Genomic DNA, 18,426 nt, shown 5'->3' on the forward strand with positions numbered 1-18,426 from the left:
GCTGGGTTAAAGGTTGCTGATCTTCTGATGCATATGTTGAGACTGAGGAATATTTTCATTCAAACTCCTTTTGATAGATTTTGAAGCTCGAGCATTCAAGATGACCTGAAAACCTTTACTTGTTTAAATCATTAAATGGTCACCCTCATCCAATTCAAAATCCTTTGCAGTTTAAGTCTTGAAGATGGTGTTGTAGTCCGGGTGATTGGTTTTCCTTTCCACCTTTGGAACCATGAGGTGGCAGTTTCCATTGCCTTGTTATGTGGAGCTTGTCTCTGCTCTTGAATGGAGTTAAACCAGAGGAAATACCTAGGAAAGTTACTCTGAGGTTCAGTGATTTGTCTTTACCGGAGTGGCTGGCCTCCTTCATTGAAGGTGGAAGCATAGGTTTTACGTGGCAGCTTGAGGTTGGGGAACCAAGGGAAAATGAAAAGTTTCACAAAAATAGGCAACCAGGCTTTCAGCTATCCAAAAGATTTGGGCAGATTGGATGGTAAAAAATGTGAGGTACAAGGAAAAGGTCCGACAGCTAAAAGAACTTTTGCTCAGGTGCTAGTTTCTGGTGTCAATGGCAGCTGTTTGAATGGTTTAAATAGAAGCTGAGTTCTCCACTGCCCCTTTAGAGTTAGCTTCTTTGTCTTCTGGCTCAAACATTGTTTCTGCAAAAAACCTTTTTCTTGAAGAGTCAGATACTCTTGCATCTTATCTGTAACCATCTTCCAACCACTGCTCTCCTTACCCTCCAGCATGCACACCACTTGTTTCTTGCCACTACTAAGAACTCTGTTAACTATCATGAACCACCCCTTCCTGTTCCATCTTTGCTCGGTTTCATATTTCTTCCCCGAAAGTACCAGAGAGCTCTTCCAGCCAATCATTTTAATAGAGAACACTGCTCCATCAACAAATCCCTTCAGCCATTGTGTAACTTTGCTGACTAGAAAGATGGTGGCTTTCTTCTCCTCCCTTCAAGGAAGCCTGGCCCTGGTTTCTGCACTCTTTCAACATAATCTCTTTGCTTCGACCTGAATCTCATGTCTCCACCTCATCACTAGTACGGACTTCCTTCTTGTCTCCATTTTCATGCAATGTCCAGATAAAAAATCCTGCAATTCCTCGGATAACAGAGATATGCATTTGGCTTAAAATTTCACACGTCTACAAATATAAAACCCATGTTTCTTTAAAACTGACCCAAAAATGAAGCCGTTCTATCCAAGTGGCAGGTAAGCAATTCAACCATCCAGGTCAAATGGGTAAACCGATGATATTATAATTATAGAATAAAAATTGAAAAAATAAAAGCACACAAAAATTATGGAAAATACATAAATTTTGTAAAAAAACATTTGGTCACATCTCTGATATAATATATTCTTTATATTAAATATTAAACAAAAATAAGTGTGGTGAATAAGAATTATTTTTATACACAGACATGAAAACTTTGTAGAAAAAATTTGGCACATATTATTGTTATTGTTATTATTATTATTATAATCATCTAAAATTGCCATGTGCATACATATTTGCAGTACCAGTAAAAACCATAAATACTTGTTATTCTCACCCCTACTGCCATCAGATTTGCATTTCTCGGGGCTTTGGATGATCATGGAGTACTGGATGTGGGTTTGAGTGGTTGAGTCTTTTTGGGAACCAGAGAACATTTGATACAACTCAATTATGGTTAGCAGAAATTGGGAGAGACATCACATCTTATTCTGATGTGATGCATATTTGTTTTGTCTAAGAGAGACATCATATCCTTTTTCTGCTTTTAGGCCATATTTATTTTGATGTATACATGCATGCTATGTCAATGCAAGAATTTGGAATAATCTCCGAGTTCATCTGTGATAAGTGTCTTCCTAATTCCACACCCCCTATAAAAACTGTGGCGAGGGATTGGAGGGGAGGGGGGGAGTGAAGAAGCTGTTGAGACTCGTAAGAGGGTGGAAAGGTTAGTTTGGGTGGTGATTCAGCTAATCAAAGGAGTGTGGTGTCCGAGCAAGTTGATAATAATGAAGGTAGTGAGACATTTTTTAAGAATTGAAAGGATGACAATGACCATAACATTGAAGTGTTGGAAGAGGTGAAGGTTGAAGCTTTAAACACCAAGAGGGTTGACCTGGAAACAGGAGACAAGGCAAGTGACAAAATTCCTGCTCAAGAGCTGGGGATAGATGAAGCTCAAGAAGAAGGGGATTGTGTTCAAGAATCAGGAAATAAAGAAGAAAAGGGGGAAGGACACATGGGGGGAGAAGAGTGTGAGGTTCATTGTCCAAATGTCTACAGAAGAAAAAGGAATTACAGAATGAGGCTGTTAAAACAAGATGATAATACTGGAGATATGGAGATGAATACACTGAATCGGATGTGGAGGAGGTGGTCATAGATAAAACTCATGATATTGGAAGATCAATAGGTTTGGAGAAAGTGGTAAATGCTGAAGTGGAGGTGAGCAAGATTTTAGGCTTGCGTTTTATTTGGGGGGGGGGATTTGCAAGGGAAAGCTTCAAAAATTGGAAGAAAAGTATACTATGGGAAAAACTGGCATGGTTAATGAAGTGGAAATTCCTAACCTTGGGGTTAAGGGTGCTCAGGATAGTTTGAAAGTTCTTGGTTTAGCAGGGGACAATGAGATTGAGGAGGGTAAGGAGGTTGCAGAACAAATTTAGAGTTAGAAAGAATCAATGAGGATCCTTTGGACTTGCGGGCTTTTTTGGAGGGTCCCACTGCTGTGAGGCGTTTCAGAAGACAAATCATCATATTGTTCAGGTCTCAAAATTTTTTGGTGTAGGGATTCTTTTTCTTCTATTGGATGATTTCTGGTCATCTTTCTTGTACTTTATTTTTTATTTTAATAAATTCTATTTTATTACCAAAAAAACTCCACATCCCTTATCTAAATGAGTTTGTCAATCACTCCACTCTTTTTGCTAGGTATTAACTAAATCACCTTGTACTGGTGTTTCTACAATCCACACATTTTTATGAATTATCTATTAATACATAACCCAGTTATTGTGGCATAGATTTGGACTTTACATATTGCTTTCTCTCCTTTTTCCTGTATAAAAAGTTCAACACTTGCGTTGTGATTCATCATTTAATCCTGGGTTAGCTATCATTGCTCTTACTCAATATTCTTTGCTTGATTGTCCATATTTCATAATATGTTTGCTTACATTCTATTAAAGGCTTTTAACTTTTAATCTAGTGTTCACATGCTAGTGTCTAGTGTACTCATCTTATAATTCAACAGGTACCAACCATGAGGGAAATGTTGGATATGTGGAAGAAAAAGAATATGAATATTTTTGGAATTCTTTACAGCTGGTTTCTTGCCAAGGTATGTTTTCATCAGTTACTACAGTTCTAGACATTCCATTGTTAGTTTCATCTTAAGCATTACTTTCACATTTTTCCTTTCAATTTAACAACATTTCTCTATTTATAGGGTTTTATGTTGTTTCTGTGCCTGATATTTCCTCATACATGATCTATTTAGGTTGCTAATGAGCTTGAGGTTTTTCCTGGTGCTGAGTTTCGGGTGGCATTTGAAGAAGCAATGAAGTATGGTGGAAAGGTGATCCTGGGTGATCGTCCAGTCAATGTAAGATACATGTATTTCTATAAGCAACAAAGATCAGTAATTCTATTGTAGAATCCAAATGTAAGATACATGTTGCACCTTTGAAGTTATTATCTACTTGATATTGATACTAGACCGAGTGAAGTGGCAGAGCGGGAGTCCTATAGATGAACAAAATAGTAGAAATAAGGCATGACAACACTAAGTTACGTTATTTAAAATGTATAAATTTACACCAGTTATGTTCTTCAAATTCAAAAGTTGCACCAAGCGTTTCAAAAGGCATGTGAGGCTTATTCCTTGAGTCTTGTGTTGAGGCAAGTCTCATGGAAAACCTCTTGAGACTAACACCTTCAGATGCCTTGTGTCAAGAACATATGTTTCATACATTAATTAGAGTTCTCATCAAAGGCCAAGTTAAGGGCCAATCCTAGATTTTGAGTTTATATTTGTGATTTGTTTAAGTATTTAGTGTTTTAACACCCTTTTTATTGTTTTTTGATCAGTATTTAACACCCTTTTTATTTACATTAAGAGTCCTCTTATAGGCTTAAAGCATTTCTAATGGTGCAATTATTTTTTTAAAACTCTTGGAGATTAGAGGTTATCTACTTGATCCCAATTGCTTATGTATATGGAGAGCCATTTGAGACTATTACATTTTTCTTGTGAAAACAGTTCTAAAGTTAATGTTTTTTTTTTTTTTTTAATTTTGAATATTCTGAATGCCATGGAATTTTTTCTCTTTCTTCTAAGACATTATCCTGCAACTGGTATTTCCAAATCTCCAATAGCTAAATGCAAAGCAAAGTCTTCTCCAATTTACAGACTTAAGGTGAAATGCTTGTTATTACATGAGGACCATCTTAAGTATGAGTGTTCTGTCAACTGAAATAGGTTACCTTACGGAGGACATGGGGAAAGATGACACTTTGGCATAAAGCAAAGTTTCTATACTGCATACTTTTCCAAGCTCTATTTCTACCAAGCCCTGAGGATCTTAATAAAATGGTAGGCTTGCTTGTCTTCTTACTTCATTTAGTATTATTGTTATTTGTCTGATGTCATTAATTGGGAAAGAAATCTATATTCATGTTTCTAACTTTTATTTTCTGCATATTTTGGATAATTGCAAACTCTGTATGTTGGATGCACTATAACGTGATGTATCTTCAGCTGAAGGAAATGGATGATGTGGACATGTTAACTCTTGTGATTCAAGAGATGAGCAAGGCATTTCCCACTTTGATGGAGACTCTCCTTTATGAACGAGATCTGTCAGTATTCTTTTGATCCCTTACCATACTGAACTTCTTAAGGATTTTTACAGGAAGCATATATTTAGTGAAGAAAATATTCCACATCGTATAATATACATTTATGTGTTTATTTTACTGTTTCTTTCTCTTTTCTTTTTGCCCTTGTTATTTGGTATTGTGATGAATCTCAAGAGAGAAAGGAAGCTATTGTCAATCACTTTCAATCCCTATGCATGTCCACTCTATGTGTTTATTTTACTGTTTCTTTCTCTTTTCTTTTTGCCCTTGTTATTTGGTATTGTGATGAATCTCAAGAGAGAAAGGAAGCTACTGTCAATCACTTTCAATCCCTATGCATGTCCACTCTAGTTGGTCTTTTTATTTATGGTTAGCTATTAAACTTTATTCAATTATAAAAACAATGAGAATATGTATAATATCCCAAGCATCCCTATTGCATAGGCTGGAAATATCCACTCAGTCCACTCTAGTTGGTCTTAGAGAGTAATAAGGTAAGCCTCACGTGCAGAGATATCTACAGACTCAAAAAAGTATGACTTCTTACAGATTATTTATCTACAAGTATGTTTCTGAAACAATTGCCGACCCCAAATAGTTGGCAGTAACACTGAGTTGAGTTAAGTTGAGTTTATTATGTTTCTAAAACAATTTGATCCATGTATGTCTGTGATATAGAAAGAATAGTATTTATAATAGCTGATATTGAATTTTGTATGGATAAAAGATCTATGCTTCTCTGATCCTCATGTAAGATATGGTGATTGGTGCAAGGTTTTAAAAACCGGACCGGACACGGAAAAGTTATGGGGATTGGTTCCCGGGTTGAACGGTCCGACTATCCGGTTCAAATGGACGACATGTTCTAACTTAAAAAATAGAAAAATAATGAAATAATAAATAAAATAAAAATGACCAAAAACCGTTGTCTGGGTTGAAGGTTCGCTGACCAAATCAATGGTTTTTGGCCAAAAAGCAGTTTTATGGTGAAACGGAATTGAATACCTGACCAGTTCCTGGGTCAACTGGTATGACCATGCGGTCCGGTCTGGTTTTCAAAACCATGGATTGGTGACATGATCAAATTCCATAAAATGTGATAGAACTAGATTCAAATGGATTATTCTATCTATAAGATTACTTTGTAGGTTTCTTGTGTTTGTTACTTCAACCAGACAAACTTAGAAATAAAAAACTGAACTAGTGATTTTTTTCATGGTCCATTTAGTTCGTTTTCTCCAATTTGTGGATGGTTGATCTTATTGCTTCATCAATTTTCTATCTATTAAAATTACTTGTTTCATATGCATGTACTGACAACTTAACATTCCTAACAATTTTTATATAAATAATATAGAAAAACTGCTTAGCAATTACTCTTCAACATGTTAGCTATCAAAAGGAGGGTGGGCCTTGGTGCAATGGTTGGGTTGCTTTGCTCCATTGCGATCTGGGTGATCAGTGTTCAAATCTTGGAAACAGCCTTTCTGTACGTGCAGAGGTAAGGCTTTGTAAATCTGTTTTCTGTCCCTCCCCAGACCCTCCATTGGTGGGAACCTTGTGTACTGGGCTCCCCTTTTATGTTAGCTATTAAAAAAAAGGTCACCATGTTTTGTGGAGAAATGCTACAAGTGGGACCGCGAGAAACATGTCCTGTGATGTGACATGATAATAAAGAGATGTAAAACAACAAGAAATGGAAAAGAGAATTTATAGAGATATTTACATATTTCCGGTTGTATTTTACTGAATGATCCAACTATGAGATCTTGACCGAGTCAAGGAATTGGGGTTTTAGATGTATTTAATCCAATCATGTTCAAGGGGCATTTGATTTTAAAATTTTTTTGGTAGTAAATAAAAAAGAAAATTACATCAAATGTAAAGGTACATCAAACGGTGATGAGAGATAACCCAAAAAACAAAAGAAAAAACAATTGACCAACACTCACCTTACATAGCATTACGTGGATAATGACCCCCACCCATCTCTAAAGATGCCCAAAAGTCTACTTCAAACAAAGCTCTTGACACATCTCTGAATTCTGGAAGGATTAACACCCAATCCAACAACTTTAAATTTCATTGCACCAATGTTACATACCAGAGTTACTTCTTTCTAAAGACAGCATGGTTCTAGCAAACAACATTTAATGGTTATGTAGCAATTTCTTAGTATTCTTTATTACTTGTGAGTTGTGAGCCAGCCTGGACCCTGTCTACCTGCTTAATGTTTCTGTTTAAAGACTTCTTGCTTCTCAATTGTTCTGACATCAGCTGCTTGGAGCTTCATCTAATCATTAATAAAAGTAGCCTTTGACAAATGAAGAACCTTCTAGATGGTCAAGTCCTCCTGATGTAGGACCAGCTCAGTTCTAGTCCTTAGAGAATGTTGAATGGTCTTCTTGATCAGAATTTCATGGCTGTTGATGGCTCTAATGGATTCTTGAAGGAATAATATAGAAAACAAGGATAGAAAGAAGCGAAAAAAAATACTTAGAATCACTCACAGGGTGCCTAGAATCACTCAAGGGCATGGGAATCACTCACCATAGTTAGCATAAGCTGAAAAAATTCATAAACTTCATTGCTCTTTATGTAAAACGTCCATACATATTTATAGACTCTAAGCTCATAATAATGGTCTTAGGAGTCAAACTGTTAGACTCAATGATCCTAGTAGGACTCAAACTAAGCTGTCATATCCTATTTCAATTCAAAGAAGACTTAATAACTCTAATCCTACTTATGCAATAATTCTGAATTTTTAAACATAAACAAACTATAAATAGACAATCAAACCCTATTATTGGACCCTACAGAAAATTAAAAAAAATGCCTTTGGTGTTCAATTCAGTCCAAATCCCAAGTACCATCGCTATGCCAGACTTATTCTAGAAAGAAGAAGGCCTTACAACTAGGTCATGATATGGCATTGTGATGGTACTTGGGATTTCGACTGAATTGAACACCAAGGGTATTTTTTTAATTTTTCTGTAGGGTCCAATAATAGGGTTTGGTTGCCCATTTATAGTTTGTTTATGTTTAAAATTTCAGAGCCATTGTATAAGTAGGATTAGAGTTATTGAGTCTTCTTTGAATTGAAATAGGATATGACAACTTAGTTTGAGTCCTAGGATTATTGAGTCTAACAGTTTGAATCCTAAGACTATTGTGAGTCTAACAGTTTGACTCCTAAGACTATTATGAGTCAAACAGTTTGACTCCTAGGATTATTATGAGTCAAACAGTTTGACTCCTAGGATTATTATGAGTTTAGAGTCTCTAAATATGTATGGACGGTTTACACAAAGGGCAATTAAGTTTATGAATTTTTTTCAGCTTGTGCTAACTATGGTGAGTGATTCCCATGCCCTAGAGTGATTCTAGGCACCCTGTGAGTGATTTCAGGTATTTTCTCTCTTCTTTTGATCCTTGTTTTCTCTCTTATTCTTTCAAGAAGCCATTACAGCCATCAACAGCCATAAAGTTCTGATCAAAGAAGACCATTCAACATTCTTCAAGGACTAGAACTGAGCTGGTCCTACATCAGTTTGGTATCAGAGCTAATGGTTTATTCAGTATGTTCTCACAAAGTGATCGATTCTATAGGCCTAGGGTATCTTCTGAACAATCTTACAGGTCTAAAATCAATGATGATTGGGTTTTTGAACCATATGAAGGGTCTTTGGTTGAGTTATTTCAGAAGATGGTGGCAGAAAGCATATCTAATAATGTTGGCTATGGGACCTGAAAGTCCAAGCTACCTTCTGCTCCTCATTTATGTTCATAAACACCAAAATTGAGTCTGGCATTAGCTTCTAAATTTGCTTCTGTTTCATGATTGACATGATAACACCTTTATTATTGTTATTGTTTACTAGATTGCCTTCAGGGCTGTCGGTCTTAGCCCATCGAACCATAATCAATCCTCTACAGTTCCGTCAGTTCTATTTTCCTATTTCTAAGGAACCTATTAGTTAATTTCCTTCCAAATGCTACCTTTTCATATGGGTATATGAAATAGGGATGTTCCTTCCAAACTTAAAAACTTCTAACATAAACAAACGATTTCACCAATTATCTAGAAGATCATTTTCTTAAGGGGGGTATTGGCAGAACCTTCTGAAGAGATCATGAAAGCTATTTCTTGTTTCTCTGGCCATCATATGGTGAGTTAAAAGATGTTGAACATGCTAACTGTGCATTTTCAACTATGATTAAGTATATGTGTATAGACAAAAATACATATTTCATATATGTATGCAAGCATTTATGTGTACAACTAGAGTTTTAATGAGCATGGCATAGCTAAAGCAATGTCTATTTAAATGCCTCACATGAAAACCTAAAGATGTATAGTGAACCATAGGGGTGGATTCAAGCCGAGCCAAGCTGAATAGTACCAGGCTCGGGCTCGGCTCACCAAAGTACTACAAGGCTTAAGCTCGAGCTCGAGCTGGGTTTGAGCTAGAACCTTGAGCTCGAGCTCGGCTCGGCTTGAGCTCGATTTGAGAAAAAAATGTTTTATAAAAATAAAAAAATTATATATAAAAAAGATTTTTTATTTGATAGGAATTATAATATTTTTATTATATATATATTCGAGCTTGGCTCGTTTATTAATCGAGCCTATACATTGGGATAGAGCTCGGCTCGAAGCTCGGTTGAAATTGAGCCGAGCCGAGCCGAGCTTGAGTAGCTCGTGAAGAGCTCGGCTCGTGGCCACCCCTAGTGAACCATGAGCCATGAAGAAACAAAACAAAGAACTCTTCTTGTTTTTGCTAGAAGTTTGGCATGATGATTTTATTGTTACTTATCTTCTAGGGAAACATCTTTGCCATTCCTTATGTTTTTATTAATTGTTTTGGTCATGGTGGAATTTATCTAAAGTATATTTCCATTATTTTAACTAATGCTTGTATCCAGGTATATGTCATCCACATTACTAAGAGTTGCTAGTGAACATACTTCGGTAGTAGCAGTTGTTGGCAAGGGACACTTACAAGGAATTAAGAAGCATTGGAAGAAGCCTGTGGAAGTTAGTAACCATTTTTTTATTGGAAAATCTAAGATATCCCTTTTTTCTGAGTTTGATGAAGTCAGTTTTTAGTTCTTTTTCTTGATACTCCTTAATCTACTTGTTCAGTATCTTAGCAATTCCTTTAGTTTGTTTATCTCAGTATTAAATGATCGGTACTTTTGATCCGAGTAAGCTCCTTTTTTTCTGAGTTTGATGGAGTCAACTTCTGAAATGCAAACAAATGCTCTGATAAAGGGGTTGAGGTGGTTGCAGTTAAAACTTTTGAGGAGAATGCAGTGTTGGATGAAGTTAGAGAGAATAAATGACAGGACAGAAAATCTTAGAGATTCTAATACAGTCAAAGGATTCAGAAAGCATAAAGATTGTCAAACTGTTAAAGCTTTGAAAGTATTTGCAAGGTTAAAAAGGTGTTTTTTTTTTTGGGATTGGGCCTAATAGGAAGGTAGAAAGGTCAAATAGATTTAGTAAGAGGAGTAATGAAGTTCTGATTCAGGCTGCTGGAGAAGTTGGTTAATAGTTGTGAGAGTTCTTATTTGTTTCTATTGGGTTCAGCAGCTACAAGGGTGTGAGGAGGTTTTATGAATATCCTTTTGTGGGTGATGGTTTTATCATTTTTTTAGTTTGGGCTTCTAGGGATGTTTGGGTTTGGGTATGGCTGTTGTTGCTAGTGGAGTTGGGAGATCTCTGTCTTTGAATTAGTTTTTTAGTGTGATATATCTGATCCTTGATTTTCATGGTTTTATTTTGTTGTTTTCTCTCTGATGACTTTGGTCACCTTCCTTGTATTTTCTATTTTCTTTTTAATAAATGTTATTTTATTACCAAAAAAATACTTGTGAAATGCAAAATGAAATAATGATCTCACAATAGTGGAGTTTTCATCTTAGGTCAATAAAAACGGTCCACTCATGTTTTCTTATCATCCAGTATGGAGATTTGTATTTGGAGATTGGGGAAATATTCATTAAAACCTTGATAGTTAAATGGAGAAGTGATTTGTATGATGCTTGTGGACCATGAGAAATTTTCTTTTGCGTTTTTTAAGATGAATTTGTGTATTGGTGCTCTATAGTTATTTGCTCTCTCTGTTGTAGATAAAGCATCTACTGGAAATACCTGCACAAAAGCCTTCTTTTTCTGCGACGAAGATCCTTGCATCACTTGGTGTTGCAGTTGCTGGGGTGGCCATAATTTCTGGAATCTATATTGCAGGCAAGAGGTAGCGTTCCTAAAGTTAAGTTCCCCATCACACCACCAAAAAAGTGTATAATGGTTGGTTCATAATGCATGTTTTTATAAGCAGAACATCATAATGACATGTAATATATTACTTTTATCTCAATGGAGCAGTCGTCCCAGCTTCCCCAGAAAAAATGGAAAGATAATCATGCATAAAGACTTAGAGATACTAACCAATGCTTATCCAAAGATAAGAGATACTACCACTCGTTCAGAGTTTTTACTTTCAGTGATATCTGTTATTTTTTTCTTTTTTTTTTCGTGGGGGGGGGGGGGGGAGGGTGGGGGCCAGGGTTCAAGTTATTATCTTTTAGGTGCATTTCTCAACAATGAGAATAATCTATTCTGTATGCAATCTTCTGTTGTTCCCAGAAGATAATCTGATGTAATGAGGAAAAATCCTTTATGAGTGGCCAAAACCTGAAGTATTGAAGGCAGAAATGATGATGATTCAACAAAAAAAAAAAAAAACGATGATGATTCTCTCTAATTTAACCTGCACATATAATCAACCACTTTATGATTGGGTTGCTCCATTCCTGGGTGACCAGGGTGGTTCAAATCTTAGAAACAGCCTCTCTGTATGTGCCAGGGGTAAGGCTGTGTACATCTATCCTTTTTTTAAATGATAACCAAGCACTTTGTGATTAGTCCCATATCCAATTTACTCCTTCCAAGATCCCTGGTAGCCAGGACCAACATTGGGTAATTGCATATGGCAGACCAATGCTTGGAAGGTTGCATATGCTTTGAGTTCCCAGTTTGTCATCACTTTATCTCCTTTGCAGATGTTGCTGTTAGCACATGCAATGGTCTAGAATGGTTATCTACTGAGAATGGTTTCAATGTTAATGAAAGATTGATGTACCACAAGCATTCTAATTGGTATGATCAAGTTGAACTCATCTTGTTAACAAATTTTTGTGATCAGCATATCAATTAAGTATTAGTTTAATTTCAATTGTTTTCTGTATAACAATTTTTTTTTATCGGTAAAACAGAAAAAGCTTTTATTGAGAGAGAAAAGGGAATTTGCATCAGTGAGCAGCCTCGGCTACCCGTACAAAACAAAAAACAGTAAAAAGCCTCAGGGAGTTTGCTTTTAATATTACGGCTGTGCCCAAAAAACATGTTCTCTTCTAACCCCTTGTTTTGCTAATTGATCTGCTAGGCTGTTGACAGGCCTTGGGAATCCAATGAACTAATATTTGCATATCTTTTTGACAGTCTTCTGAACTTTATCTCATTTCTGAACCACCGAGTTCGGCTTCAGTCAGGGTAAAGCCCGTTCGAGCAGCCTTTACTGCATTGCATTGAGAATATCTCTGTACTTGTGTGCTTTGTTTCATGAGGAGATATTCCCAATGCAAGGTTGCAAAAGGCTGTTAGAAGCCGATCTCTGAACCACCAGGGGCTTTTTTCCTCTTTTCTCAACCAGCTTGGGACCACTTTAGATTCACCTCCAATTATCAATTTTTGAATGCCTCTAACTCCACAGATTTTTATAGACCATACACGATTGCCTGCATCTCATCTCTTGTGGAATCCCTTTCCTCGATTGGTCGTAAGAACATCCCCAGAATTTCTCTCCTATCATTTCTTATCACTCCCAAATTGTCCATAGTACTGCAGCCCTTGTGCATCTTCAAAGAAGCCTCCCCTTTTTCTTGGCCACCTGAAGGTAGATGACTCAAAGAACCTATCCAAACTACTTAGAATAGTCCACTTGCAACCACAAAGCACAAAGATCCTATCCCAAATCTCAAATATAACACGCACATGGGCAAGATAAGCAGTTCCACCATTTGAATTGCACAAGATACACCTGTTTGGATGCTGTTTGGAGAGACACCATGTGAATTTCACTGGTAGGATTAAACTGCTAGTGTAAATGCATCGTTGGGCCGAATCTAAAAACTAGTGATTTTTACAATTTGGATGCTGTATTAGTCCACCAAGTACAGCAATTACTAGTCTACTATTTCAAGGTTCGTGAACTGAACGAGTTCAGGATTGGGATTCAAAATTTGATCGAATCAAGCTTTTATGCACTTACTACCATGGTTTTTAAAACCAACCCGGTGATCAAACCGGTCAGGGGTCTGGTTACCGGTTTGAATGGTCCAACTGTTTGACCCGAAAGGTTGGCCCGTTCTGACAAAAAAATAAAAAAGTTGAAAAACAGTCAAAACCGTTTGAATGGTTGGAACGATTAACTGGCTGGTGGTTTGCTGACCAAAATCGGAACTGATCAGGTGACCGGTTCCCGGTTTTTCTGGTCCGATCGTCTGGTCCAGTCTGGTTTTGAAAACCATGCTTACTACAGCGCCTCCGAGCTCACAAATACAAACCAATATTAAGACTGAAAAAAAAAACTAAAGGCAATCAATTGGATTCGTGAGGCACATATAAAACATTAAAACATCACAACTATGAATAAAAATCTTTTGCCTGAGAAATTTAACTAATATGAGATGTCAAATCACATAATCCAATGACACCCCTGAATTCTCTAATTGTTTGACAACATACAAAACTAGAGAATTATTACGATTCAAATTTGAATACTTGGAATCCTACTTGCCTAGACAAATCTTGGTCGGTGGGAGTTCACTGATTAGAGAGGTTAGTAAACCTTAAAAACTTGTAACTAATCGATCAGTATCATAAAAGTGTTAACCAATCAGGTGGTTTCTGGGGGGGTTGATTGGTCAAAGCACTTTCAGTATCATTTCTTTCCGACAGTATAATTTTTCCACTTACAATATAATATAATCCGATTAATTTAAATTAAACAATTTAAGACAATTGTATTGCTTTATAATCTGTTGTTACAATTGAAGGAGCTAGACGAGTTATAAAAAGCCGAAATGGATTTTGGATGGAAATAATAAGAAATGACTTACACTTCAATAATTTAAAATTGGAAATGACACTCAACAAGAATGAAAAGAATGGAATAATAGGATTTGTGTAGCCTGACTCCCGTGGGTGAGCAAATTGGTAGGTTGTTATTGGTTAGGGTATGCTTTCTAAGTTCTTGAAACCAATCTCCATCCAGGTTGATTCCAAGGTCTAGAGGGGTTTTATACCACTTGAATTGACCTAGAAACTGGTCTTGGTTGGCCTTAGTAGAGCTGTCCTTAGAATCAAACTTGTCTTATTTAAAACAATGGCTTCATTTTGATCATTTTTTCTTCTATTTAATGTTTGAATGTATATAATAAGTAATGTAAACAGTAATTTTTTTTTACAAAACTTAAATTATAATGATTAATGTAAGAGTATATGTGCATGTATGCAAATAAGGGTAAAGATAAAATTGATATTATATAATCAAATTTAACGTTTACGACTGAACCAAAACCAAGAGTCCAAGACAAGTTTCTGCTATATAATAATATGTAAGTTTTGAATTATATATTACTATATTATATAATTTACATATTAATTTTCTTAATTTAATCAATAAACAAAAGGCCATATGGGTGGTGCTTCTCCCTTGATAGAATGAAATATTTTCATTCAAAAGATGAGTTGTGCTTTTTCTCGTATAATCCAATTTTTTAGCCAATAGATACCCAAAAAGCTCTTGTGCCTAGGGGTGTAAATGGTATTCAAAAATCTGATTTCAAATTCTATATTCGACATAATTGAATCGAATTTAGATAATTCGAATATCTAATCGATTGGATTTGGATATCCTATTCATATCGAATAGTTAATTGGATTCGAATTCGAATATGACCATATTTGATTCGATAAATATCTGAATTCGATCGATTATTTAATTCTTATATAATATATAAAATGTTTTATATAATTTATATAAATAATTTATGTATTATATACTTTATATCAATAAAATGTTTATTTTATATATTTATTAATTATCTAAAATAATTAATTAATCGAATCGAATTCAGATATTGCTCGATCCAATTTGAACTTGATCCGTTTACACCCCTACTTGTGCCCAATATGTAATACCATGCTGAGAGAATGAGAGATTGAGAGGTTTTGCTTTAACCGATGGGATACCCGAAAAGCACTTGTGCCCAATGTGTAATTACCAAAGAGGTTTCACTTATAATATTTACAAATCAAAATTAAGCAAGTTAATTTAATACAATGTCATTAGTTATTTTAGTTAATTTATTTATGTTAACTTAATTGATTAAATATGGTAGATTAAATAAATTATTAACAAAAGTAATCTAATTATATATTTAAATTACTTTAATTACTTAATAATTTAAAATTAATAATTTTACAAATTAAAACTACAATTAATAAATTTAATGTAATTAATATTCTTTTAAAAAATGCATTAAGTGAAACTAAATAACTTAGCATATATTTTACAAGTATATACCTTGGAGGGGAGGGCTTGGGAGGGATAGAAGGGGGGGGGGGGGGGAGAGAGGCAGAAGTAGGTATTTAATGGGATTTAATTAAAATCTTTTTAACAAAAATGTTTCCTAGCTCAAAATAGGCTATAATAGAGATATTGGCATTTTTATTTTATTTTGGATCATCTACTTTACATTGATTTGTTTGTAGGATATTTCTTTGGTGATTCTATATATCCCTGAAGTAATTAGGTAATATGTTTTTCAAAATGGTTTTGCTTTCTACTAACGTTAAATTATATAGATATTATTTTTGGCATCAACTTGATTTGTATATATTTTTTGAAAATTTTATATGTTGTTTCAAAATTTGCAACTAAGAACAAATTTTGCTTTTCTCGTTTGTTGTTTTGGTAAATAGTCCATTCATCGGCCCTTGTTTGTAGGGGCATGATATATAATAAAAGAAGGAAGTCTAGGAATTTTCTATTTTTTTTGAATTTTTTATTTTTTATTCCATGTCATTTTTGAAAGAACCAACGAGACGCTCTCATTCTTCATAAAAAAATAACTATAATCTCTCTCTCTCTCTCTCTCTCTCTCTCTCTCTCCCACACACACACACACACACACACACACACACACACACACACATGTTCCAAAGAACCTAAATAATCTCATCTCCTAAAATTTCTCAAAAACTACCTTCCCCACTATCGTCCACTTTTTCCTAAATTATCTCTAATTCCTATTTATCCTCTCCCCCACTTTTTATCTATATCTATCTAAACAAAGTTTGAATTAAAAAAAATTAAGAATTATTTAAACATTCTAACAAAATTATATAATAACTTTAAAATATTTATTAACAAAAAAATAATTACAATAGATTTAATAATATTCAAATTATTAATAATTTTATATTTTTACAAAATTCACCGCAACATTATATACTATCAATATAAATTATGATTTTCTGAATGATTCAATTTAAATGCTATTCAAATAATAAATATTTAACATTAAAAAAATGAAAAATTATTTAAATATATCAATAACTAAGTATCTTAAATAACAAAATATTAAAAATAGCTAAGTACTTATGTAACAAAATATTTAATATTATGCAATAACTTTAAAAATAAATAAATTCAAATAGCAAAACAATTTAAATGTTTTCATGTAATTTAAATATTTAAGTAACTAAATGTTTAACATAACTAGATTTTAAATATTTAAAATAACGAAATTATGTATAAATTTAAAAAATTCTTAAAATTAGAAAAAATAATTATAAAATAATATTCAAATTGATAATAATTTAACGTTTTACAAAATTAAAAACGAAATTATGTAATAATAATACAAATTATTATTTCACGTATTATTAAATTCAATAAACAATTAAATGTTTACATATTATTTAAATATTTAAATAACTAAAAATTTTAAATAACAAAATATTTAACATAACTAGATTTTAATAAGTAAAAATAATGAAATTATTTAATAAATTTAAAAAATATCTTAGAAGTAGAAAAATAATTATAAAATAACATTCAAATTAATAATAATTTAATATTTTACAAATTAAAAACGAAACTATGTAATAATAGTACATATTTTTTATGAATTATTAAATTCAATAAATAATTAATATTTTAAAATTTCAATAATGATATTAATTAAAAAAAATAAAATTTATTAATAATATAATAAAATTAATATTTATTTTATTTTAGTAATTAATTATTGTTTTTTGTGATAAATATATTTTCAATAATTATGTATAAATCTATTTTTGTTTTGTTATTTAACAGAAAATTATTAATAGTTATTGTAGATTAAACTACTGTTCTTTAACTTTTTAAATTTAATTTGTTGTATTTTTGTTATAATTTATTGATTAGTATTTATTAGAGATTACACTATTTATTGATTAATTTAATATATTGTTTAGTATTTATTGGATTATTGTAATTATTGTGTTTTCATTATCAATATATTTTTAATAATTGTGCATTTTTGCTATAAAATTTCAATAATTATTGGAGATTAAACTATTGTTATTTATTAGAGATTAGACTATTAATTTAGTTAAAATTAGGAGTGTTTATGAGTTGGTTTGGCTCGGTTGTAGGTTGTTTGGCCTACCAAATTGACTTGGTCAAGTTAGGGTGTTCATCACTTGAAACCGACTGACCATTAGTGAAAACTGACCAACTCAGGTTGTAATGGTTTTGGCAGTCGGTTCAAAAGATAAAAAATTACAGTGGCATTAGTGAAAAATAGATTTAAAAATTAAAATTTTGATATAAAATATTTTAGACTAAGAAATATAGGAATTTTTCTCATACTAAAAAAATATAAAATATTAATATATATCTATGGTCGGCTCATTCAATTTTGGTCAGCTTATAAATGGCCAAAGCGAAATTGATCCAACCTGATCGAATTGGGAAATTATTGAACCAAATCCAACTAAAATATTAGAAAACCGACCAACTCAGGTTGAGTTGGTCGGATTGGTTGGTTTCATCAGTTTGATAAACAACCCTAACTGAGATTAACTATTTTTAGTTTTGTATTGTAAAAAAATATTAGTATATAAAATATATATAATTATTAATTATTTAAAAAGTTAAAAATATAAAATAATTGTATACTCTTATGTATTTTAATTGTTTAGATTTTGCTTAACAAATCTTGTGCATTGCACAGGTCCCCACTAGTTATTATTGAAAATTAAGCTTTTAAAGAACATGTTCCAATTTTGGGGGGAGTGAGTGTAAAGAAAGATCGGGTTACACAAATAAACCTTGAAACTGCTAAAGGGATGAGAGATCCATCGTATGGACGCCAAAATCTTGCAGAATAAAGGGGCGAATTTCAAAACTTTTTCTCTCACTTTCAATT

The 18,426-nt window shown here is 33.4% G+C and overlaps 1 protein-coding gene across 5 annotated transcripts in view; it reads left to right on the forward strand.

The window, feature by feature from the left end:
- Positions 1 to 12,373, forward strand: part of LOC148878141 (uncharacterized) — a 44,094-nt gene extending 31,721 nt beyond the window's left edge. For 2 of the 5 annotated variants that reach the window (XR_016100650.1, XR_016100653.1), the window contains 8 exons: positions 3,269 to 3,355; positions 3,515 to 3,619; positions 4,496 to 4,609; positions 4,775 to 4,875; positions 9,805 to 9,916; positions 11,014 to 11,138; positions 11,947 to 12,043; positions 12,160 to 12,373. Coding sequence is in view for 3 of the 5 variants with exons in the window: in XM_088949266.1 (XP_088805392.1) it covers positions 3,269 to 3,355; positions 3,515 to 3,619; positions 4,496 to 4,609; positions 4,775 to 4,875; positions 9,805 to 9,916; positions 11,014 to 11,138; positions 11,947 to 11,959 (657 nt within the window). In the remaining 2 variants the exon portion in view is untranslated. Of the gene's footprint in view, positions 1 to 3,268; positions 3,356 to 3,514; positions 3,620 to 4,495; positions 4,610 to 4,774; positions 4,876 to 9,804; positions 9,917 to 11,013; positions 11,388 to 11,946 lie in introns of those variants that run through there. The other 3 variants (XM_088949266.1, XM_088949277.1, XM_088949286.1) reach the window with 3 other exon arrangements.
- The last annotated feature ends 6,053 nt before the right edge of the window (positions 12,374 to 18,426 follow it).

Source organism: Nelumbo lutea, chromosome 1 (genome assembly GCF_056320005.1).
Source record: "Nelumbo lutea isolate HS-2025 chromosome 1, American lotus-T2T, whole genome shotgun sequence".
Classification (NCBI taxonomy): Eukaryota; Viridiplantae; Streptophyta; class Magnoliopsida; order Proteales; family Nelumbonaceae; genus Nelumbo; species Nelumbo lutea.